The sequence below is a fragment of the Mus caroli genome, chromosome 11 (assembly GCF_900094665.2).
Source record: "Mus caroli chromosome 11, CAROLI_EIJ_v1.1, whole genome shotgun sequence".
Taxonomy (NCBI): domain Eukaryota; kingdom Metazoa; phylum Chordata; class Mammalia; order Rodentia; family Muridae; genus Mus; species Mus caroli.
The window spans coordinates 113,726,935-113,746,153 of record NC_034580.1 but is presented as its reverse complement, the minus strand read 5'-3'; the positions used below and the strand labels follow the sequence as shown (position 1 = coordinate 113,746,153).

The 19,219-nt window shown below is 52.3% G+C and overlaps 2 protein-coding genes across 2 annotated transcripts; both read right to left on the bottom strand.

The window, feature by feature from the left end:
* Window positions 1-987: 987 nt before the first annotated feature.
* Window positions 988-6,376, bottom strand: Tmem235 (transmembrane protein 235). Its single transcript, XM_021178495.1, has 4 exons — window positions 6,202-6,376; window positions 4,842-4,922; window positions 4,140-4,277; window positions 988-2,410 (listed from the first exon to the last, which is right to left on the bottom strand). The coding sequence occupies exons 1-4, from the start codon at window positions 6,374-6,376 to the stop codon at window positions 2,169-2,171; spliced, it is 636 nt and encodes a 211-aa protein (XP_021034154.1). The 3' UTR covers window positions 988-2,168.
* Window positions 6,377-11,366: 4,990 nt separating this feature from the next.
* Birc5 (baculoviral IAP repeat containing 5) lies at window positions 11,367-16,686 on the bottom strand. Its single transcript, XM_021177750.2, has 4 exons — window positions 16,453-16,686; window positions 16,061-16,170; window positions 14,107-14,224; window positions 11,367-11,870 (listed from the first exon to the last, which is right to left on the bottom strand). Exons 1-4 carry the CDS (start codon window positions 16,561-16,563, stop codon window positions 11,781-11,783), a joined length of 429 nt encoding a protein of 142 aa, XP_021033409.1. The 5' UTR covers window positions 16,564-16,686; the 3' UTR covers window positions 11,367-11,780.
* Window positions 16,687-19,219: the final 2,533 nt, after the last annotated feature.

Sequence of the window (19,219 nt, the reverse complement as noted above, 5' to 3'; positions counted from 1 at the left end):
CCTGTGCTGCTACAGTGAGCCCTGTGCTGCTACAGTGAGCCCTGTGCTGCTATGGCGCTTCTTTGCTGACCCACATTTGGCTGCAGGACCTGAGGCCCACACATAGGGAAGGGTGAGGCTCTTGCCTGTGAGGCTTGTTCTTGTATGTGTGGGAAAGCTCCCCACTTGTCTCTTCTCTCACTGGAGCCCACTGTCTCTTCTCATCAGCTCTGAGCTGCTAACTCTTCCCTGGGCGGCACTGCCTTGCCTTTCACCTGGGCCTCAGAGCCCAGCTACCCAGTGAACCGTGAAACAAGATGAAACCATTGGGCGTTGCTAAGGAGACTGGCCCAGTGGAGGGAAGGCCTGGGCTGGCTTCAGTAAGACCCATGTCTGGCCACATGCCCACGTACACAGACGCATACCCTTACGCAATTGTGGAGGTCTTCACAGCCACTGTGTGGGTCGTCCCCAGTGTAGCCTGGAGTCCTAAAGCCACCCACATTCCGTGGGGCTGGAGTTAAATTCACAGCCTAGCTTCCAGCAGGCAGACACCTCGGCAAATGTCTACAAAGCTGGACAGGGAGAGGCTATAACTTTCTTCCAGCTCGTCATGAGCCAGCCCAGGCTGGCTGCTCCTGCTGAGGCCCAAGGCTCCTCTCAGTCTCTGGACCCAGGAAGAAGGCAAGTCCTGTAGCTAACATGACAGAGAGCACGTGCTCACAGGATATCTGTGACGGGCACACACACATACATGCAAGGCACATCACGGATGGCCAGAGACACATGCACTAGGCTGTGCTCACCCTTCTAATATCATGAGAAATGAGTATTACTACCTAGTTTGAAGAACTCCAGGCTGGCCCTGGTGGTGAATGGATGACATCTCTCCACTAGGGAGATTAAGGCGGGGGCAGCAAGTTTGAGCTTGCTACATAGTGAGGCTTTGTCCCTGTGCCCTCCCCGCCAAAATAAATAAATAAATTACTGTAAGAGAAACATACATATCACAGCTGATTTATTCAGACACCTGGCAGTGCTCTTACATGGAATGGCAAAAGTCTGAACACAAACTGGAAGGCAGGGTCTCCATCAGCTCTAGTCCTTTGCCCTCAGTGGGTCCCACTAACCCTGTTCCCCAGAAGTTCCCCAGACCCTTAGAAGCAATCCAAGTGGCTTGGGGACACTGCTGGGACCAAACCTTGAGAGATACTACCTTCCCTAGTATATGTCCCAAACTCAGGAAGAGCCCACACCAGAATCGGGGCTGTTTGGGGCTTTGGGGTACTATACAGCCCCTAACTTACAGCTGCCTGTTGTCCAAATACATAAACACAGGTCTGTCTCCTTGTATGTGGCCAGAGCTGATCCAGTTCTCATCTGTGCTGTCCCAGGCAGGGAGAGGGCTGCAGGCCTGGGCCTGTGAGCTGACCCATCCACATCTGCAGCCAAGTCTCCAGGCCAGACTTCTGCGTCCCTCTGAGGAGTTCCTCTAGCCGGACAACCCAGGGGGCTGGCCAGGCATGGCTCCAATTCCATGGCTGTTAATGTGGCCAGCCTCAGACATTCCCCTGGTTGCTGCTATAAAGAGGAAGTTCCAGGCCAGCATGGGCAGCAGCCTGCTGAGGACGAGGACTGAGACCCAAAGGTCCACTTTGCCTAGAAGGTGTGCCTCTCACTCAGCCTCAAGCTTCCTCCCCACCAACCTCCCCTTGGGAAGGGGAACAAAACTGAACCCAGGGGTCCCGCCAAAGAGCAGTGACACCCAGACCTGCCATCTGTTCTTGGGCCTTCTGGCCTCAGTCTCCCACTCTGTGGCATTCGGTGAGTGATTACTATTGCCTAGCTTGTGGGGGATGGAGAGGAAGGGGAACGCTCAGCAGGCACCTAGCACAGAGGAGGACTGTCTCAGCTCCCTAGGTTGGAGTGGGCTACATCCCCCAGAGCAAGAAACCTCCTGGACACACAGAACCCTGAGGCACCCCACCAGACTGTACCAAAAAGAGCTCATGACTCGAGGCACCGGCTACCCACCTGCCCTTCTCATGTCCAAATGAAGTAGAATAGAGCACTCCCCCCAGCCCCCCACGCCCCCTCCCATCTCCAGGGCCCCTTCCCAGCCAGGATTCCGACAAATGTCAAAGGTGTCTGGGGCTTCCTTCTCCCAAAGCACCCTGTCACACTGGGACTCAGAGGATCACAGAGTGGGGCATTCCTGGGCGCTGGCTCAGGCTGAGGAGCCGGGCAGCTGCGAGCAGGAGGGCCCCGCTGAGCACCTCCGAGGCACAGGAGGCCCCGGCCAGGGCCAGTGACCAGCCGAAGCTGATGTGCACGGTCTGCATGTGTGTCACGCCGTACGTGCGGGCCACCTCCACGAATGCCAGGTGTGAGTAGCTGATGTAGATGCTGAGCCCTGCCAGGGTCAGGGCACCTGGGGAGGGAAGGGCGGGCGGCAAGGCTGCTCAGTGTGTCGCCCGCAGACCCAGTGTTAGGTTTCCTGTCCCCTCCCAGAGACCACCTTTGCCTCAGGACAGGCACTGAGGGTAGTGAACTCTGTTTAAGGGATGTAGTGTTGGGGGTTCCAATACAGTCCTCCATCCTGAGTTCTCACCCGGCAAAGCCCCTTATAAATGACCCCAGGGTTCAGTTATGTCTGAAAAGGGCCCAGCTCCGCAGCCCACACTATCTGGCCTCCTTGGGCAGTGTTGGGCTGAGAGGGGGCGGATTTCTAACTGCCTGCAGCTAAAGCCATGGGTTGAACCTGGGAAAGGGTGTAACAGAATCTAATGCATTGTGGGGTGCGGTCAACTGCAGTGCCCAGCTCCCGGAATCTCTGCCTCTCACAGCACATCTCCCTGCTGGTCCCAGCAGCCTCAGCTCTATCTAGATCCGTCTGCCTCTCCTCCTGACATTTTGACTCAGGTCTCTCACCTCCCTTCCCTCTGAGGGCAAGGTGCCCTCTGCCGGGAAGGCGGGGCCAGCCTCGCCCAGAAGCTACCTTTGGACCTTCTACCTGTGGTGGTGTCTTTATGCAAAGAAAAATTGCAGAGGCTCCATGAACTTTCTCAGTTATAATCCTAAACCATTGTGGCTGTCAGTGGCTGTCAGTGGCTCCCTGTGGCGGCTTCCTGTGGCTTCTTTTTTTTTTTTTTTTTTTTTAAAATTTTTTTTTTTTTTTNTATGTAAGTACACTGTNNNTGTNTTCAGACATTCCAGAAGAGGGCGCCAGATCTCGTTGCGGATGGTTGTGAGCCACCATGTGGTTGCTGGGATTTGAACTCTGGACCTTTGGAAGAGCAGTCGGGTGCTCTTACCCACTGAGCCATTTCACCAGCCCTCCTGTGGCTTCTTAATTGGATTTTGCACTCAGAGTCTCCTGGGTCAAGGCCATGGCAGACATTTTGATTACCCCAATTTCCTTCTCTAGAGACCTGGATCTGAATGTCAGTCTCATTAGTTCTTAGCTATGGTTCCCCATCTCAGACTCATCCCATGCCTAACAAAAGGCTCCTGAAGAGCCCAGTGTCCCCTGCAGGGAAGCAGGCTTGTCTGGGAAGGGGTGCAGCCCTGGGTAATCTCATCACTGTGGTCACAGCCAGGAGAGTACAAGTGGCCTGAGTTGACAGGCCAGCACAAACCCAGCCCCAGTGATAAAGGCTGCTGAGGAATGAACCCTGTGTGGCCACCTGCCCACCTTTGATGACAGCCAGCCTAGGTGGCTGGGATAGTACCAAGTGCTCAAGGGGACCCGAGCACCAGTGTCTTTCTAGCTCTGGAAGCCTTGGGTCTCTAGCCTGCTAAAGTGGCCCTAAAGGGTGCCATGGCTAGTTATAGCCTGGGACTGGGGAGGTAAGGGACATTGTGGCCCTGCTTGCCCAGGAGGAGAAGCTGAGTTGAGACCCACAGCCCTCTTCTTGTAACAAACATCAGCCCACAGAGCTAGTCTTGCAGTGACCATGGAGAATCTCAAGTCTCCCAGGCCAAGAAGCTCCGCCCTGGTGCTCCTGTGTATCCAGGCCCCAGCCAGAAGCCCTGCTACTGGACCAGCCTTGGGGATGGAGGAGTGAGCTCTCCAATGCTCAGAGGGGAATACCGACAGGGTGGGGACTAAGTGAGTGAGGACCCCATTCCCAGGATGACCAACCCTCCCTCCAACTCACCCCCTAGCAAGAAGTAGCAGCCAGTGGCCAGCAGCAGAGGGACACTCTGGGACAGGGAGCTGAGCAAGCCGCAGACCCAACCGCATACGATGAGGACGAGGCTCAGAGGCAAGACTACCATGACTGTGCGATGCAGGGCTGTGGGAAGAGGGGGTTTCAGGGGCAGGCAGAGGGGGGACAAAGGGGCAGGGAAAGGGGCCTGCCTCCAAGGAGGAGCCAAAGATAGCCATGCCTTCACCTGCTCTGGTCACCAGAGCAGAGGTTCAAGCAGACACCCATCTCCCTAGGGGCTACTAGACCCTCCCGGTGTCCACCCCTTTCTGGTACAGGCTTCCTGAAGCCAGGATGAGGGAGATTGCCATTGCCCTTCCCTCTCCACCCTCCAGCCTCTCAGGGAGAGTAGGTCATCGATGGCCATTCAACTGAAAACTGGCCAGTCTAGAAGGGGACTTGGTGGGACTCAGGAGACCCAGTCATGTTCCAAGGTGGTTCACATCCTCAAAATCAGAGGCTGGTTCCACTGAGAAGGACCCAGGGTACGGGGAGGGCAGAGCGGGCTGGGCTTCCAGCATCTGTGGTCAGAGGGCTATGACGGAGACAACCTCTGGGCCGGAGCCTCAGAAGAAGTTTGTGGGCTAAGGTGAGGTGGTTGGGTTCCAGACCTGCCTGAAGAGTCAGAGATGGCACTGTCCCAGGACTCACAGAGCAGGTGCTGTATGGAAGGAGAAACTTCCAGGCCGGCGCTGGCAAATGGGTCAATCAGGGGCACGCAGCTGTTCTGCCCTGAAAACCAAGGTGCAGATGGGGGCTGGGCATCATGGGCACCATAGCCTTGGGACCCAGTTTAACTCTTGAAACTCAGGTCTATGGGACTAGCGACTAGACTTCTTACTTAGTTAAGGGTCATAGAAGGTCATACCTACCGGGAAGTGAGTGTAAAATTTCAAACATTCAGAAATGCCCAGATTGGGTCACCAAAAGAGGAGATGCCACATCCTGGAGCATTCCTGACTCGTGTTATCTGGGCTCTCTGGTCCTTACACATGACCACACACTCATAAGTACCTACATACACATGCCTGTATACTGAGCAGACACAGGGAAGCACCCACACATACAAGCACCCACACATGCATGTATGCTGAGCACACACACACACACATCTACACATATGCCGAGGACACACAGATAAGGAGGTTTTGCCAGATAAATGAACAGTTTGATCATTCCTCCCAAGCACACAGAGGAAGCAACCATCACGCATATGCTTGCACATACAAGTTTGCTCACAGCTGTGCGCAGTCACAAACACACACACACATACACACACACTCATACACACAACCATATTTATTTTTGCCTCTCATAGTCCTCACACACACAGTACCATGCGTTCACACACAGCCACTGTCATATTCTTGACACCCTTTGGCAAGGGCAGCATCCGGCTGAGGTTGGTGAGAAGGGGGGCTTGAGGGGCAGTGGGGAGTCTGACATAGGAGACACCAGCCCCTGGTCACTTGGCCGAAGGGCCCTAGACATCCACACCTATGCTTCCTGCCCCTCCTCAGCCCCATGGCCCCTCCTCTAGGAAGGAGTCAGGACTTCCGTGGTCCCTGGGCGACAGCCCTGTGGAAGAACAGCAAGAGCAGGAAGCTGTGACTCTGAGCCCTGGCGGCTGAGACCCAGCCACCCGTGCTCTTCTTCCTCTGACCTCCATGGGGGCACCTAGACCTAGAAAGGCTAAGGAGGTGCAATCAAGTTACTCAAAAGCAAGGAGCAGGTTCATGGTCCGCCCACCTGACCTGTCATCTCTCAATGGCCTTCAAGAGAAGCTCTTGAGAATGTAAGGAAGCATGGTGTCAGCCCCCTCCACTTCCCAGCCATGGCCACCATGGCAGCAGCCTGTCCCTGAGCGGGGACCTTCTTTCTCACACTCCTCCGCATCCCAGCAATTTGAGGGGAGACCTTGATGGAATGGAACTGATAGGGACGGGGTTAGGGGGATAGGAATAAAGGAGGTGGGAGGAGAATGGGACCAAGGAGTCTCTGTGTAGCTCACCTTCACAGGTGCGCCAGAGCCCGGAATGCGAGAAGAGCTGCGCGCCACCGGGGCCGCCAGTGTCCGCCACCTCCAGGATGTACCAGTAGTCGCTGGCGACAGCCGCTGCCAGCAGCGCGAAGCTGAGTAAGGCGCCCAGGGCTGCGCTCAGGAGCAAGACGGCTATCAGGGCCATGTGAGTTAGAGCCAGACAGCAGCGCACAGGACCACAGGACGCAGAGCCGAGTGGGAAGAGGAGCTAGGGACTGGCTGCGCGGAGTGGCAGGGAGGTGAAGACAAGAACTATGGGCTGGGGACAGTCGGGGTTCGGGACAGAAATGAAGCAGGCTAGTGAAGGTTTAGGCGGTGGAAGGGGCGGGAGCATCAGCAGGAGAGGGCATGGGAGGGGTGTTGCAGAGCAGGCTGGCTGGAAGCAGAGGTAGGTGGAAGGCAGGGGCAGGGGAGAGGTGCTTCTGCGACCACGGCATTTCTGCCACCGCGGGAGTGGTCAAGTTTTCTAGGAAATGGATCACTTTTCTGTGCTGGCCAGGCAGTAAGGGAAGAGAGGGGGTTATCTCAGGTCGTAGCAGAGCTGGAGACAATAAATTTGGGCTCAAATCCCAATGATGTCACAAACTAGGCACAGTGCTGTGTGGTGTTTGGGAAGAGGATCAGAGGTGAGTCTAAGACGGCCACACCCCCAAGATGTGCAGGAGCAGTCAGCAGCTGGACCACTGCAGCAACAGCTCCTAGAACGGAGGTTTGTGGAGGGGGAAGGGTGGTAGACAGACCCAGCTGGGCACATTTAGGGAAGACTTGGGGTGTGACCCATCTCAGCGTGGGGTCCTGGTTTCCATTAGTCCTGAGGACCAGTGGGATAAGCTTCCTGCAGCAGGGAGAAAAAAAGCATTGCTCTTTTCCTAACTCACTTTCAGAGCACACATACAGACCCCTGCCCCCCAAGGACAGGAGTCAGATGCTAATGGCAGGAGAGGCAAGGGAGCAGGGAAGAGGCCTCTCCCAGGAAGAATCAGGCCATGGGAAGCAAGGAGCTGGGTTACATTTTGGAGAATGGGAGGACCTCTAAGTCACCGCCCCTGGGGAGGACAGAGCCCAAAGAGGAGAGGGCCTGAGGTGGTCTTTCTAGGACACCAGAGCTTTGACACTCAGGTCAACCACCCCCTTTCCTGGATTATTTGGGTCTCTCCGTAATATATGTTTCTCTCTGCTAAGCTCTTGGCTTGAGGAATATGGTTCAGAGATAAGAGCAATTTTAGCAAAGTTATTAAAACGATATTTCAAGTGGGATTCAGCCATTGAAACAAGAATTGATGCAAGCACAGAATTCTTCTAGCACGCTGCAAGCTGCTCCCTTCACATGCACACCAAGCTCTCCCCAGCCACATCTGCTCTGCGACAACCTCTCCGCTGGCATTGTCCCACAGACACCCCTGCTCTGGAAGCAGGTGGTAGCCCTATGATCTGGTTCTCAGAGAGGCAGCCCTCCCAAGGCAGGAGGAGAGGGAGAAGGGAGATTCTTATCCCAAACGATTATGGCTGAGGAGTAATCATGATCATGTAGACTTGAGGTCACCTAGCAGTCACCTCACAGTCAACATGACAACAATCAGTCTCGCTTTCGGTCAAAGACTCCTTGCATAGAAATCTGAATTGACAGGCTGGTCTGGCCCCATCCCTCTCTCACTGAGTCACTGACCCCACACCCCCAACACCCCCCACACCCTGGTCCTTGAGCAGGTTTGCAAAGGTTCCTGCTTTTGCTGCAGCTCAAGCGGGTCTAGTGCAGCAGCTGTCAAGGTAGGTAACAGCCATGCCTGAGGCCACTGCTACCCCAGAGTTAGGGGCAGATGTGGGGGTGGAGGTGGGGGGTGGAGTGAAAGCAAGATGCGTCTGCCTTCACAGCACTGATTCCCTGAAGCTGAAGGGCTGGACGATGGCCTGCTGAGCAGTCCATTCCCACTTCATTTTCAACCCTGGGTTCTGTGCAGCAGAGCCACTGATGACATTGTCCTCTAGGAGGCAGGTGCTGGTCCCTGAGGGGTTGCCCTACTGAATTCAGCCAGTGACATGGTGGATGCCGTCTGAAGAGGTGCTACTTTAGAACTACATGTTGTCTCATTAGTGTGTAAGCTGTACTAGGCAAGCTGTGTGCTGGCCTCTGGCCTCCTGCAGGGACTCTTCAAAGACAGCATAACCCGTCAGTACAGACGCCAAAGACAGGGGTGGGCTCCTGGAGGAAGATGGTCCGTCCAATCCTGAGTGACAGAGATAGGTCTGCACCCAAGCCTCTGTCTTTTTTTTTTTTTTTAAAGATTTATTTATTTATTATATGTAAGTACACTGTAGCTGTCTTCAGACACTCCAGAAGAGGGAGGGAGTCAGATCTTGTTACGGATGGTTGTGAGCCACCATGTGGTTGCTGGGATTTGAACTCCGGACCTTCGGAAGAGCAGTCGGGTGCTCTTACCCACTGAGCCATCTCACCAGCCCCCAAGCCTCTGTCTTTAACTAGGTCACATTTGCTGGACAGATTCTGTCTCTAGTGCCAGCCATGTGTCCTGCCCCAGGCGAACTCTGGCTATGGCCTCCAGCTGGGAGGAAGACTGGGGAAGCAGCTGCGACTGTGAGCTAAATTACCCTTCACGGGCTGGTGAGATGGCTCAGTGGGTAAGAGCACCGGACTGCTCTTCCAAAGGTCTGGAGTTCAAATCCCAGCAACCACATGGTGGCTTACAACCATCCATAACGAGATCTGACTCCCTCTTCTGGAGTGTCTGAAGATAGCTACAGTGTACTTACATATAATCAATAAATAAATCTTTAAAAAAAAAAAAAATTACCCTTCACCCAATGGCCATCAGTTATCTGCCAGCTAACTTTACCGAGCATGGTGAGCATCCTCCCACAGAAGATGGACCTCACACAAATTACTGTCCAACAGGCCCATTCATCCACCCAGCATGCAGGATGAAAAAAAAAAAATCTAAAAGGCTCTCCAGAGTTGGGAGGTCATAGGCTAGAAACACACAGCTTTTCATCTTACTTGGATGAAACAAGGCTGCAGCCAAGGCTCAGTTTACACACACTGAAGAAGCACTGGATAGCCACGAGATGTGACCATGGCAGTAACTGGACTGGCAGATGGTATCAAACCAAGTGGAACCCACAAATCTGTGAGTCCACTAGCAGAGCTGGCCACCCCTGCCACCAGCTAGGGCTTTGCTGTGGGAAGGTGTTCCCATCGCCACGTCCTCCCTTCCCACACGCACACCAGACTACATTTGCAGTGACCAGAAGGCACACCTCTCTCCTGATCCGTGCACCCACCCTTGTCATTCCAGCTGGCAGCTTCTGACAGGAACTCAATGACACGATGTTCAACGGATGCCTCTTCTGTTGCCATCCAGGGTGCTCGGCACACTAGCTGGCTTTTTACCTCCTTGACGGTCAGAAAGCAAGTAGAAACTGCAAGCTGGCTGCAGGAGGCAGGGTTCAGGGCTCGGCACCAGTTCGGAATGTGCTCAGGCACTCAGAATGTCCCACTGTGAGGGCGCAGACCCAGACTGGTCCTTCCCTGTTGAAACCTGGCAAGTGCCATAGAGGAGCCAGTGGGCAGGAAACAAAGCCGTGTGAGTTCCTCACCTTACTCAGGTTGTGTTTGCTCCTGTGAGACAGGAAGGTCCGTCCTCAGGGTCCCCTCACGGGCTGTGGTGGTGCTGGTCTCCTCCGCAGGCCTGCCTGTCTGCACACGTCTCGTTATCCCCGTCTGGGATCTAGCTCCACCTGGGCGCAGATGTCCACCCTGGTGCTTGCCTGTGGCCTTGACCAGATGTTTAGACACAGGTTCTTGTCACTCACACTTGTGTTGCTAACCTTTGCTGCTTCTCTGATTTCTGTGGTAAGGTAAAGTGGGAATGGTCCAGCTCCTAATGTTGTACAGTGGTTCCCTTATTTTGCTGGAGTTATTGTTGCACAGAGCTGCCCTAAGCCCTCAGGGAGAATATGTTAGGTGGTTCTGGAGAAAGCCAAGCCCCAGATGTCCAGAACAGCTCCTGAAGTGGCCACCCAGGAGCCATCCAAGTGGGCACAGGTGCACACACCACCGCCACTGGAATAGTACAGGGGCTTGAATCCTTTACACGTGCTCAGATGAGCCTGGGCCTCACCCGGCTGCTGCAGAACCAAAGCCTGATGTTCAACGAGATGGTCTGTTTGGTTTGCCAGTGTTCTGCCAGAGTTAAGCTGCAGGCAAGTCAGTCAGCCCTGCTGGAAGCCTCAGCAGGTTGCCTGAGCTGTCATTTCTAACTCTGCCTTGCTCCTCCTGGGTTCTGAAGATCTTACTGGCTTCCTGTGCTCATCCTCCTGTAGTCGGTGAGGCTGGGGACCCTTACAGGACAGGAACAGAGCAGAACTGGACTCTGAGCCTCAGTCTATCAGCATGGTGTGCATGGAATCTGTACCCCTGCCTGACTTTTCTCCAGTGTCAGTCACAGTGGGCTGTGCTTCCCCCCACAAGCTCGGAGAATAGCTACATGGTTTTTTTGAGCAGGATGTCAAATAGCCCAGGCTGACCTCAACCTTCATACGCATAGCTTAGGATAACTTTGAACCCCTGATCCTTCAGCCTCTGCTTCCAAAGTCCTAGGATTACCAGTATGTGGCATCCCATCTGGTGTCTTAGCTTCTCTTGATGTGATAAAACACTCTGACAAAAGCACTTGGAGGGAGGAGCAGTTCAAGGTCCTGGGAAGTCAGGGAACATGAGTGCACCCTGATGCTCAGCTCATTTAGTGCAGGGTCCTCCTCAATGCAATCAAAATAACCTCCATCTCCCGGGTGATTAAGCTGACAGCACTGTCCTTCACACCCCCGCCTTGCAGAGGAAGTCCTGTTCATGTAGTCACACTGTAATCCCAGTGCCTTCTCACTACTGCTTAGCTCTGCAGCTCATGCTGGGATTGAAGCTTAAGATGCCACTGAGTCTACGACCTCATAACACAGAACAAACAGTACTGAGAGCGGTGGCACAGGCCAGCACCTGGGAGGTTGGGCAGAAGGATCGAGTTCAAGGCCAGGTTTGGCTATATAGAGTTCCAGGTCAGCCTGGATCACACAAGACCCGTCTCAAAAAACCAAACAAACCATTTCTCCAAGACAGACTGAGCTTACAGTCCACTCTTTCAAGTGATTTTATTCCGTTACCCCGTGGTAGGAAAACTCATCAGGACAAAATTATCAGCACAAACACATATAACCACACTTACCCATGCAGCCCTGTATGGAAATATCACAGCCAGAACCAAGGCCTTGCACAGGCACCCCGACCCCCGCAGGTCCTGTCAGAGAACACTGTCCCTTCATCACTTCCTCATTGCTTAAGTCCANGTCACAATAGAGCAAAGCCACAAAACCAGAGAGAGGTAGCCACTTTAAAGCAAAACCAAAAATATTTGATATCCAGTTTCAAAATACCACTGTCTCCTTCTCTAAGATCCTGCTAGGAGGCCCGGGCTGGGAAAGCTGGGACGCGTGGCTTAGATGTGGCATGTCACTCAGGTCCAGGTTATCTCAGCAAAGGCTCAGCATAAGGCAGCCAGCTGCTCAATTGACTGGCGGGTAGTCTTTGCAGTCTCTTCAAACTCTTTTTGCTTGTTGTTGGTCTCCTTAGCCTGGAATGATGAACAGACAGGAAGGGGCTGGGGTGTGGCCCAGAGGGCCGGGCTTGCCTGTCCAGGGTGAGATGCTAGTTTCATCACCATCGTGGCAAGATAAATTATTAAAAGGAAAGTTATTATTTTTGTATTGCTGGGAATTGAACCTAGGGCCTCAATAGTAATAAGCAAATACTTACTGAGCCACAAACTGGAATTTTCCTTCCTTGATTTTATATATATATATATATATATATATATATATATATATTTAAAAACATGTTTTTTCATGTAGCCCAGGATAGCTTTTAACTTTCAGTCCTCCTTCAGCCAGCCAAATAGCCAAATTATTTGGGATTGTACCCTAGTATCCTAGGACTGTACCCTGTGGCACCAAGCCCGGGTTAGTCTTGTAGGATATTTGATCACATTGTGAACGCCAAGATTGTGTTGTTTATTGGAAAACCCTGTTTCTAGTTGTGGTGTGGCTCAGCCCTTAGCACTCACCTTTAATCCCAAACAATGAAGGTAAAGTTAATTTGTAGAAGGAAGCACCCATGTTTGCAAGTGATGTCTAATTGAGTGGCAGACAAAGTGACGAATCAGAGAAAGACTGACAGAACAGGACACGCCCAACTCTCATGAGAAGGGAGCGGGAGGGGAAGCTAAGTAAGGCACAGCTGTACGCAGACTGAAGAGCACCAATGAGAGACAGGTGAGGACAGAACAAGCGGGACAATGAGAAGAAGCCGGATTAGAACAGATTGCCAAAGGCAGTATGAAGCCAAACAGAGCAATTCAGGAAAGGCTGAAGAGAGAAGCCAGATTGAATCAGTCAGCTTGGAGAAGAGTTTGGGTCAGAACAGCTGAGTTGAACCAGTCAGTCAGAGCTCAGAAAGAACTAGAAAGTGTGACTTTATTCAGCAGTAGGTCTCAGAGGCTGAAAACCTTCTAGGCCTAGATTAGATTGTATAGAGGTTAGAAGCTTCCAGGACTAGGCCTAGGTTAGCAGACAGGGGCAGTAAGCCTGTGAGACAATTATTACAGAAGAATAAAAGTTACTTTCACAGATTAGAGAACTTAATTTAAAATTAATAAATTGACAAGAATTAAAAAAAAAAAAAGACTGAAATATGGCTGTGCTCCTTATGGTAGGATCTCCACAGACCCAGAGCTACAACCTTAAACACAGGAAGGGATGCCTGGTGGTGGGAGAGCATGCCTTTAATCCCAGCACCCAGGAGGCAGAGGTTGGAGGCCAGGCTGGGCTACAGAGTGAATTCCAGGGCAGACAGAGCTGCACAGAGAATCATGTCTTAAAAAAAGCCTTGGGAGAGGGGTCTGAGTCTGAGAGATGGTTCTTTTGACTCTGTGCCTAAGCTTGTATTAAATATGTTTATTGAACCTCAACTCTGCTTCAAAAAAAAAAATAAATAAATAAAAAAGAATGCTATGTAAGAGGGACTTTGAGCAGCAGGACCCACCTCACCTGACCATCCCCAGAGTGTCTGAGCACGCTGACCAAACACCGTCTTCAGCTCCCCCTCCTCCTGACAGCAAACCATCATCCTCTATGTTGAGCATCAGTCAGTTATTTCACAAAGCCCTCCACCAAGGAACGTAACTTACAGCTGAAGAGAAACCGTGGCAACCAAGACAGCAGGTCGGAGCCTCTACCTGAGCCAGAGTCAGCTGTGGGTCATCCTTCGAGCATGAGGGACAGTGTTTGCCAGTGAACCCCTCCCTGACTCCTCCCCCTAGAACAGTTCGAGGGTAACAGATGAGAACCCAGGCTGCCTGCTTCGAGTTGAACTTCAAATAAACGAACAATTGCAGTGAATAACCAATGCAAAATGTGGAGTGTTCTCAGTCAAAATGGACCCAGGTTTACTCTGAGCTCTGAACTCTGGCCACCCTGACTCTTCATGCCTGGCTGCATGGGAGCCACCTCCCTGTGGACTCACCTGTGCCTCCTGCTTCCCAATCAACTTCACGTGACAGGAGGCAAAGCTCAGCTGACCTGTCTGCTCAGTGTCCCCTTTCAGCCAATACTCTATGCCATGTTCCCAAGCCTCTACCTATACCACTGCCACCACTGGGGGCTCAGCCTGTGACAAGGGCTTCTGACAATGCTTGCCACTCAGGTGGGAAGGGGACCCTACTCAGGAACCCCCTGTGAAGCACCCTTCCTGAGCAGATCCCTAGGGCTTCTGGGGACAGAATTTGCTCAGTCCTTATTTTCAATCATACATACAATTTTGTTCTTGGCTCTCTGTCTGTCCAGTTTCAAGAATTCACTGACGGTTAGTTCTTCCATCTGCTTCTTGACAGTAAGGAAGGCACAGCCAGGGGAGTGCTTTCTATGTTCCTCTCTTAAAAAAAAAAAAAAAAAAAATCAATAGACCTACATGTCAAAAGCGCCAGGGCTACTCACCACCCACAGTCCATCTCCCATCTCCACAGCTGTCTCTTGGTGCACCCTGATCTGTGTCAAGGACAAGGTTTGAGGTTCAAACATGTCCTAGGAACATCCCACACAGCCTATCTTCTGTTATGTCTTCCCCATTCTTTTACTTTTTTTTTTTAAAGATTCACCCATTTATTAATTTTATGTAAGTACACTGTAGCTTTCTTCAGACCCTCCATAAGAGGGGTCAGACCTCATCACAGATGGCTGTGTGCCACCATGTGGCCTCTGGGACCCGAACTCAGGACCTTCGGAAGAGCAGTCAGCACTCCCACCCACTGAGCCATCTCACCAGCCCCTGTCTTCCCCATTCTTTTCTCTTTTTTTCTGTTTTTTCAAGACAGGGTTTCTCTGTGTAGCCCTGGCTGTCCTGGAACTCATTCTGTAGACCAGGCTGGCCTTGAACTCAGAAGTCCCCCTGCCTCTGCCTCCCAAGTGCTGGGATTAAAGCAGCGCGCCACCAAAGACACCGCCTGTGGTGGTTCTAATGAAAGTGGCCCCATTAGCTAATAGGGAGTGGCACCATTAAGAGATGTGGCCTTTGGATGAAGTGTGTCACTGGGGACAGGCTTTAATGATTCAGAAGCTCAAGCCAGGCCCAGGGTCACTCTCTCTTCCTGCTGATTTTTTTTTTCTGCCCCCCTTTTTTTTTAATTTTTTTTTTTTTTTAGATTTTAAAAAAGACCTTAAAAAGTGATATTTGCAGTAGATGGATTATATTTCAATAGACCTGTCTTTAATGAATTATAGTCAGGGATTATAAATTATTTCTCTGCTGGTGAAATGAACCAATTCAAGCCAGATTAGATAATATGAAATGCAGGTTTATTGGGAAGCTGCTCCCAGGTGAATTCACTGGGCCCAAGGACTGAGGCCAGGGGAGTCACCATGGGAAGGGAAAGAGTGGGGAGGGGTGAGAGAAAGAACAATGTGGAGAGAGAAGAAGAAGAGAGAGAAGACCAAAATGCCTGGATTATATAGAGTGGAGCCTCTGGGGGTAAGGGCTGCCCAGCTCCTGGGCTGGAAAGTTCAGGGTTGGGGGCAAAGTATGCCAGGGAGGGAGTGAGGGATGCTGGGAGAGCCTGGAGGCCAGGTCTGCTTTGATATGTGTAGAATACGAACCTCAGTTCCTTCTCCTGAAACCAAACAGGGGCCACTGAAATGGCCCAGGAGGTGAGGATGCTTGCTGCCAAACCTGCTCACCTGAGCTCAATTCCAGGGACCAACACAATAAGAGAGAAGTTACCCCCCACCCCACCAAGCTGTCTTGACACCAACATCCACCATGACACCCACATCCAAACATACACAAAATAGAAGTATAAATAAAGTAATAATAACATATATTTAAAATTTTGGTCGGGCAGTGGTGCTACACGCCTTTAATCCCAGTACTTGGAAGGCAGAGGCAGGCGGATTTCTGAGTTCGAGGCCAGTAGAGTGAGTTCCAGGACAGCCAAGGCTGCACAGACAAACCCTGTTTTAAAACAAAAACAAAACACAACAACAACAACAAAAAAAACCTCAGGTAAAACCATGCATGTTGGCAACACTCAGGAAAACGAGGCAGAAATTGAGAATTCAAGACTAGTCTGAGCTGTATAACTGGAACACTTGAGCAAGAAGCATGCTCTTCTACTAAATACAAATGGTTTGTCCCAACTCCAGTTCAACCCAAAAGGCTCTCAATGGAAGGGGGACACCAGGAAACCCACCTACGAGAGTAGCCTGTGGGACTTACATCGGGTTGTCATCGGGTTCCCAGCCTTCCAATTCCTTAAAGCAGAAAAAACACTGGGCCAAGTCAGGCTCGTTCTCGGTAGGGCAGTGGATGAAGCCAGCCTCCGCCATCTGAAAATGACAGCTCGTGAGCGGGATCAACAGTCTGATCTTATCCCATCATTCCCAGAGATCGTTCCGGGCCGAGAGCTGAGGACAGTGGGAAGAGGCCCGGGGGCTAACAGTGGTTCAGGCAGAGTGGGGAGAGTGGGGTGGCTTCGTGGAGGACAGAGCAGAGCAAAGCAGCCTGGCTAACAGTGCGAAGCGAGGGTGGGGATGGAGGGTTCTGATCCCGGGTCCCGCAACTAAGGCACCGTCGGGCCCAGGGTGGAGTCGCTGGAAGGTGAGACTCACCCGCTCTGGGGTGCAGGCGCAGTNCTCCAGGAAGGGCCAGTTCTTGAAGGTGGCGATACGGTAGTTCTTGAGGTACAGTTGCCAGGTCGGGGGCAGCGCCGGAGCCCCCATGATGGCGTCACCACAACCTCCGCCAAGACGACTCAAACGCAGGATTCAAATCGCGCGGGCGGAGGCGCGCCGCAGAGCATGCCGGGAGAGCCCCGCCCCCGCGCCCTCGCCCGCTGCCTTCTGGGAGTGGACGGCGCGAGGCGAGCCGGGAAAGTCCCGCCCCACGCCCATCAGCGCCTAGTCTTGTGGGCGTGGCGGGCGCAGGGCGTGCTGGGAGCTGCGGTTCCTTCTTGCTATTCTGTCTCGAATCTTCCGCAGCTCCTCAGCTGCTCCCCAGAGGACGCAGAGGGAGGCCGAGGGCGGTGGACGGGCCTGGGGCGCCTCTGTAAAGCATGTCCGCTGCAAGTCCCATATGCTCTGCGTGTTCTTCCTGCTTCAAGGTTTGCAGGATTTGGCCAGCTAGATATCGGAATGGAAGTGCCTCGAACCCATCCACAGGCCGGTGGAGGGGCGCCCTTAGGAAGACAGGAGACCCTCCTCCCTGCAGCAGCCGCCATCCTTCCTATAGACACCCTGGGATGAAGGCGGGGTCTGTATGTCCCAGCGCTGGAAAAGAAAGTCAATGGGTGTCTATTTCTGAGACCATCGGTCTGGCTCAGACTAAAGGGAAGCAGCCATACACCATAAGCGAGTCCAGGAGCAGAAGAAAAATACTGCTTCCTAGATGTGACTGTTGGCTGAGCCTGCCTTGCTGCGGGCCCGTTTTCAGTGTCTCTGTTCCTGTCGGGCGGCCTGTGGTTGCAGTGGCTTCTAAAGAGCTTCACACTGCAGACAGCAGGCTGGGCATGTCCCGAGCACAGCCCAGGTTGGCGTTGCAAACGAGTGCCCTGATAATTCGGTTTCCTTTTCAGTTAATCTCAGTAGGCTTCCTGCCAGTGGGCCTCCAATGTGCTCCAGGCCACCTCACAGATTGTGAGGAAGAACAGATCATACCACATAGGCAGCTGAAACAAGAGGGGTTTTGTCAAGTCCCGAAGAAACGTGGATCAAGTATCAGTTCCTGTGGCTCCTCCCAGCTCTTCTCAGCCTGCCCCTATCCTAAACCTCACCAGTCCAGCGGTTGAGCTTCTCTTCCCTGTATAGTCCAGCCATTTCTACAGCTTGCTCCCTTGGTCCTAAGCTTTTCACTTCTCTCTTGGTCCGCTTCCCTCATCTCTTCCTCTCCTCTCTCATGGCCCGGTTCAGACAGGACTCTTCCCTGTAGTGAGAATTTGAGTTTCTCTAAAAGCCCAGTTATATTTTGGTTTTAATCCCAGGTGTGGAATAAGAGGCGGCTTCCTGTGATTTTGCCAACTTCAGGAGAGCGTTTATGTATGGAATTCTGGGAAGTCTTTAGAGGGTATAACTGCCTTGAGCCCTGAGAGAGACAGGGGTGCTCTGAAGAGGCTGCTCCTCCCCCTGCTGTTCCCCGTGCTCCCCCACCCCGCTGCTGCTCCTGGTTACTGTTGTTGCAGTTTGTCAAATATTCATAAGCAGAGACAAGAAGTTGGATATTCTAATGATGAAGAAGACTGGACAGGCCCCAAGGAGCCCAATATCCCAAATCAACAGGAAGTAGCCTAAAGAGGTCTACACCCCTTCCCCTCTAACCTCCTTTCCTAGCATTGGGAGGTTGGAAGGGAAGCAGAAGTGTGGTAGCTCAAAAACCACACAACACTCCCTAGTGCTACAAAAATAGGTCGTCGTTACCGTGCCCAACTGGAGTCAAAAACAAAAGGAAAAAACCCTAGTCAGGGTCTAGTGTGGCCCAGGCTAGCCTTGAACTCATTATAAAACAACTTCTGATCCTCCTGCCTTCATCTCCCAAATGCTGGGATTATAGGCACACACCACCACGCCTGATTTCAACACAGGGCCTCATGCATGCTAGGTCAGCACTCTGCCAACAGAAATATCATTCAAGCCCAGCTCAAAAGTGTGTGCTTGTATGTGGGATTTGTTTCGGGGTGGGGGGTGGGTGTATGTACATGTATGTAAGTGCACACACTTCTAAGCATGCATGTGGAGTCCAGAGTACATTGGGTGTTAGACTCTAACACTCTCTACCTTATTCCCTTGAGACACAGTTTCTCACTGGCTACCAGAAACTCCACTGGTCCTCCTGTCTCTGCCCCTCACAGTGCTGGGTTTACAGATACACAGTGGCCATGCCTGGCCTTTAAGGCTGGTGCTAGGGATTCAAACTCCGGTAAGAACACAGTAAGTGCTCATACCCACTGAGCCATCTCCCCAGCCCTAAGTCAAAAAACAGTTTTTAAAGATTTCTTTATTTATGTATACAGCGTTCTGCCTGCATGTATGTCTATAGGCCAGAAGAGGGCAGCAGATCTGATTACAGATGGTTGTGAACTCAGGACCTCTGGAAGAGCAGCCAGTGCTCTTAACCTCGGAGCCATCTCTGTTGCAGTTACTAATTAATCCTACTGAAATCGACCTGGCACCAGTGGTAGTTCCTTGCTACCCGCCCCAATGTTCTGGGCTCAATGGTTGGGCCACTCCCAACCACGTGGCTAACACACCCCCCTCTGATATTCCTCAGTTATTACTCTATTCCATCTTTGCTGCCCTAGACCTGGTTGGGGGCTGGGGATGAGGCCTGTCTTCCCCGGTTGTCACATGGAGGCTGTCTCTCTATCCTGCATTTCCTTTTTTTTTT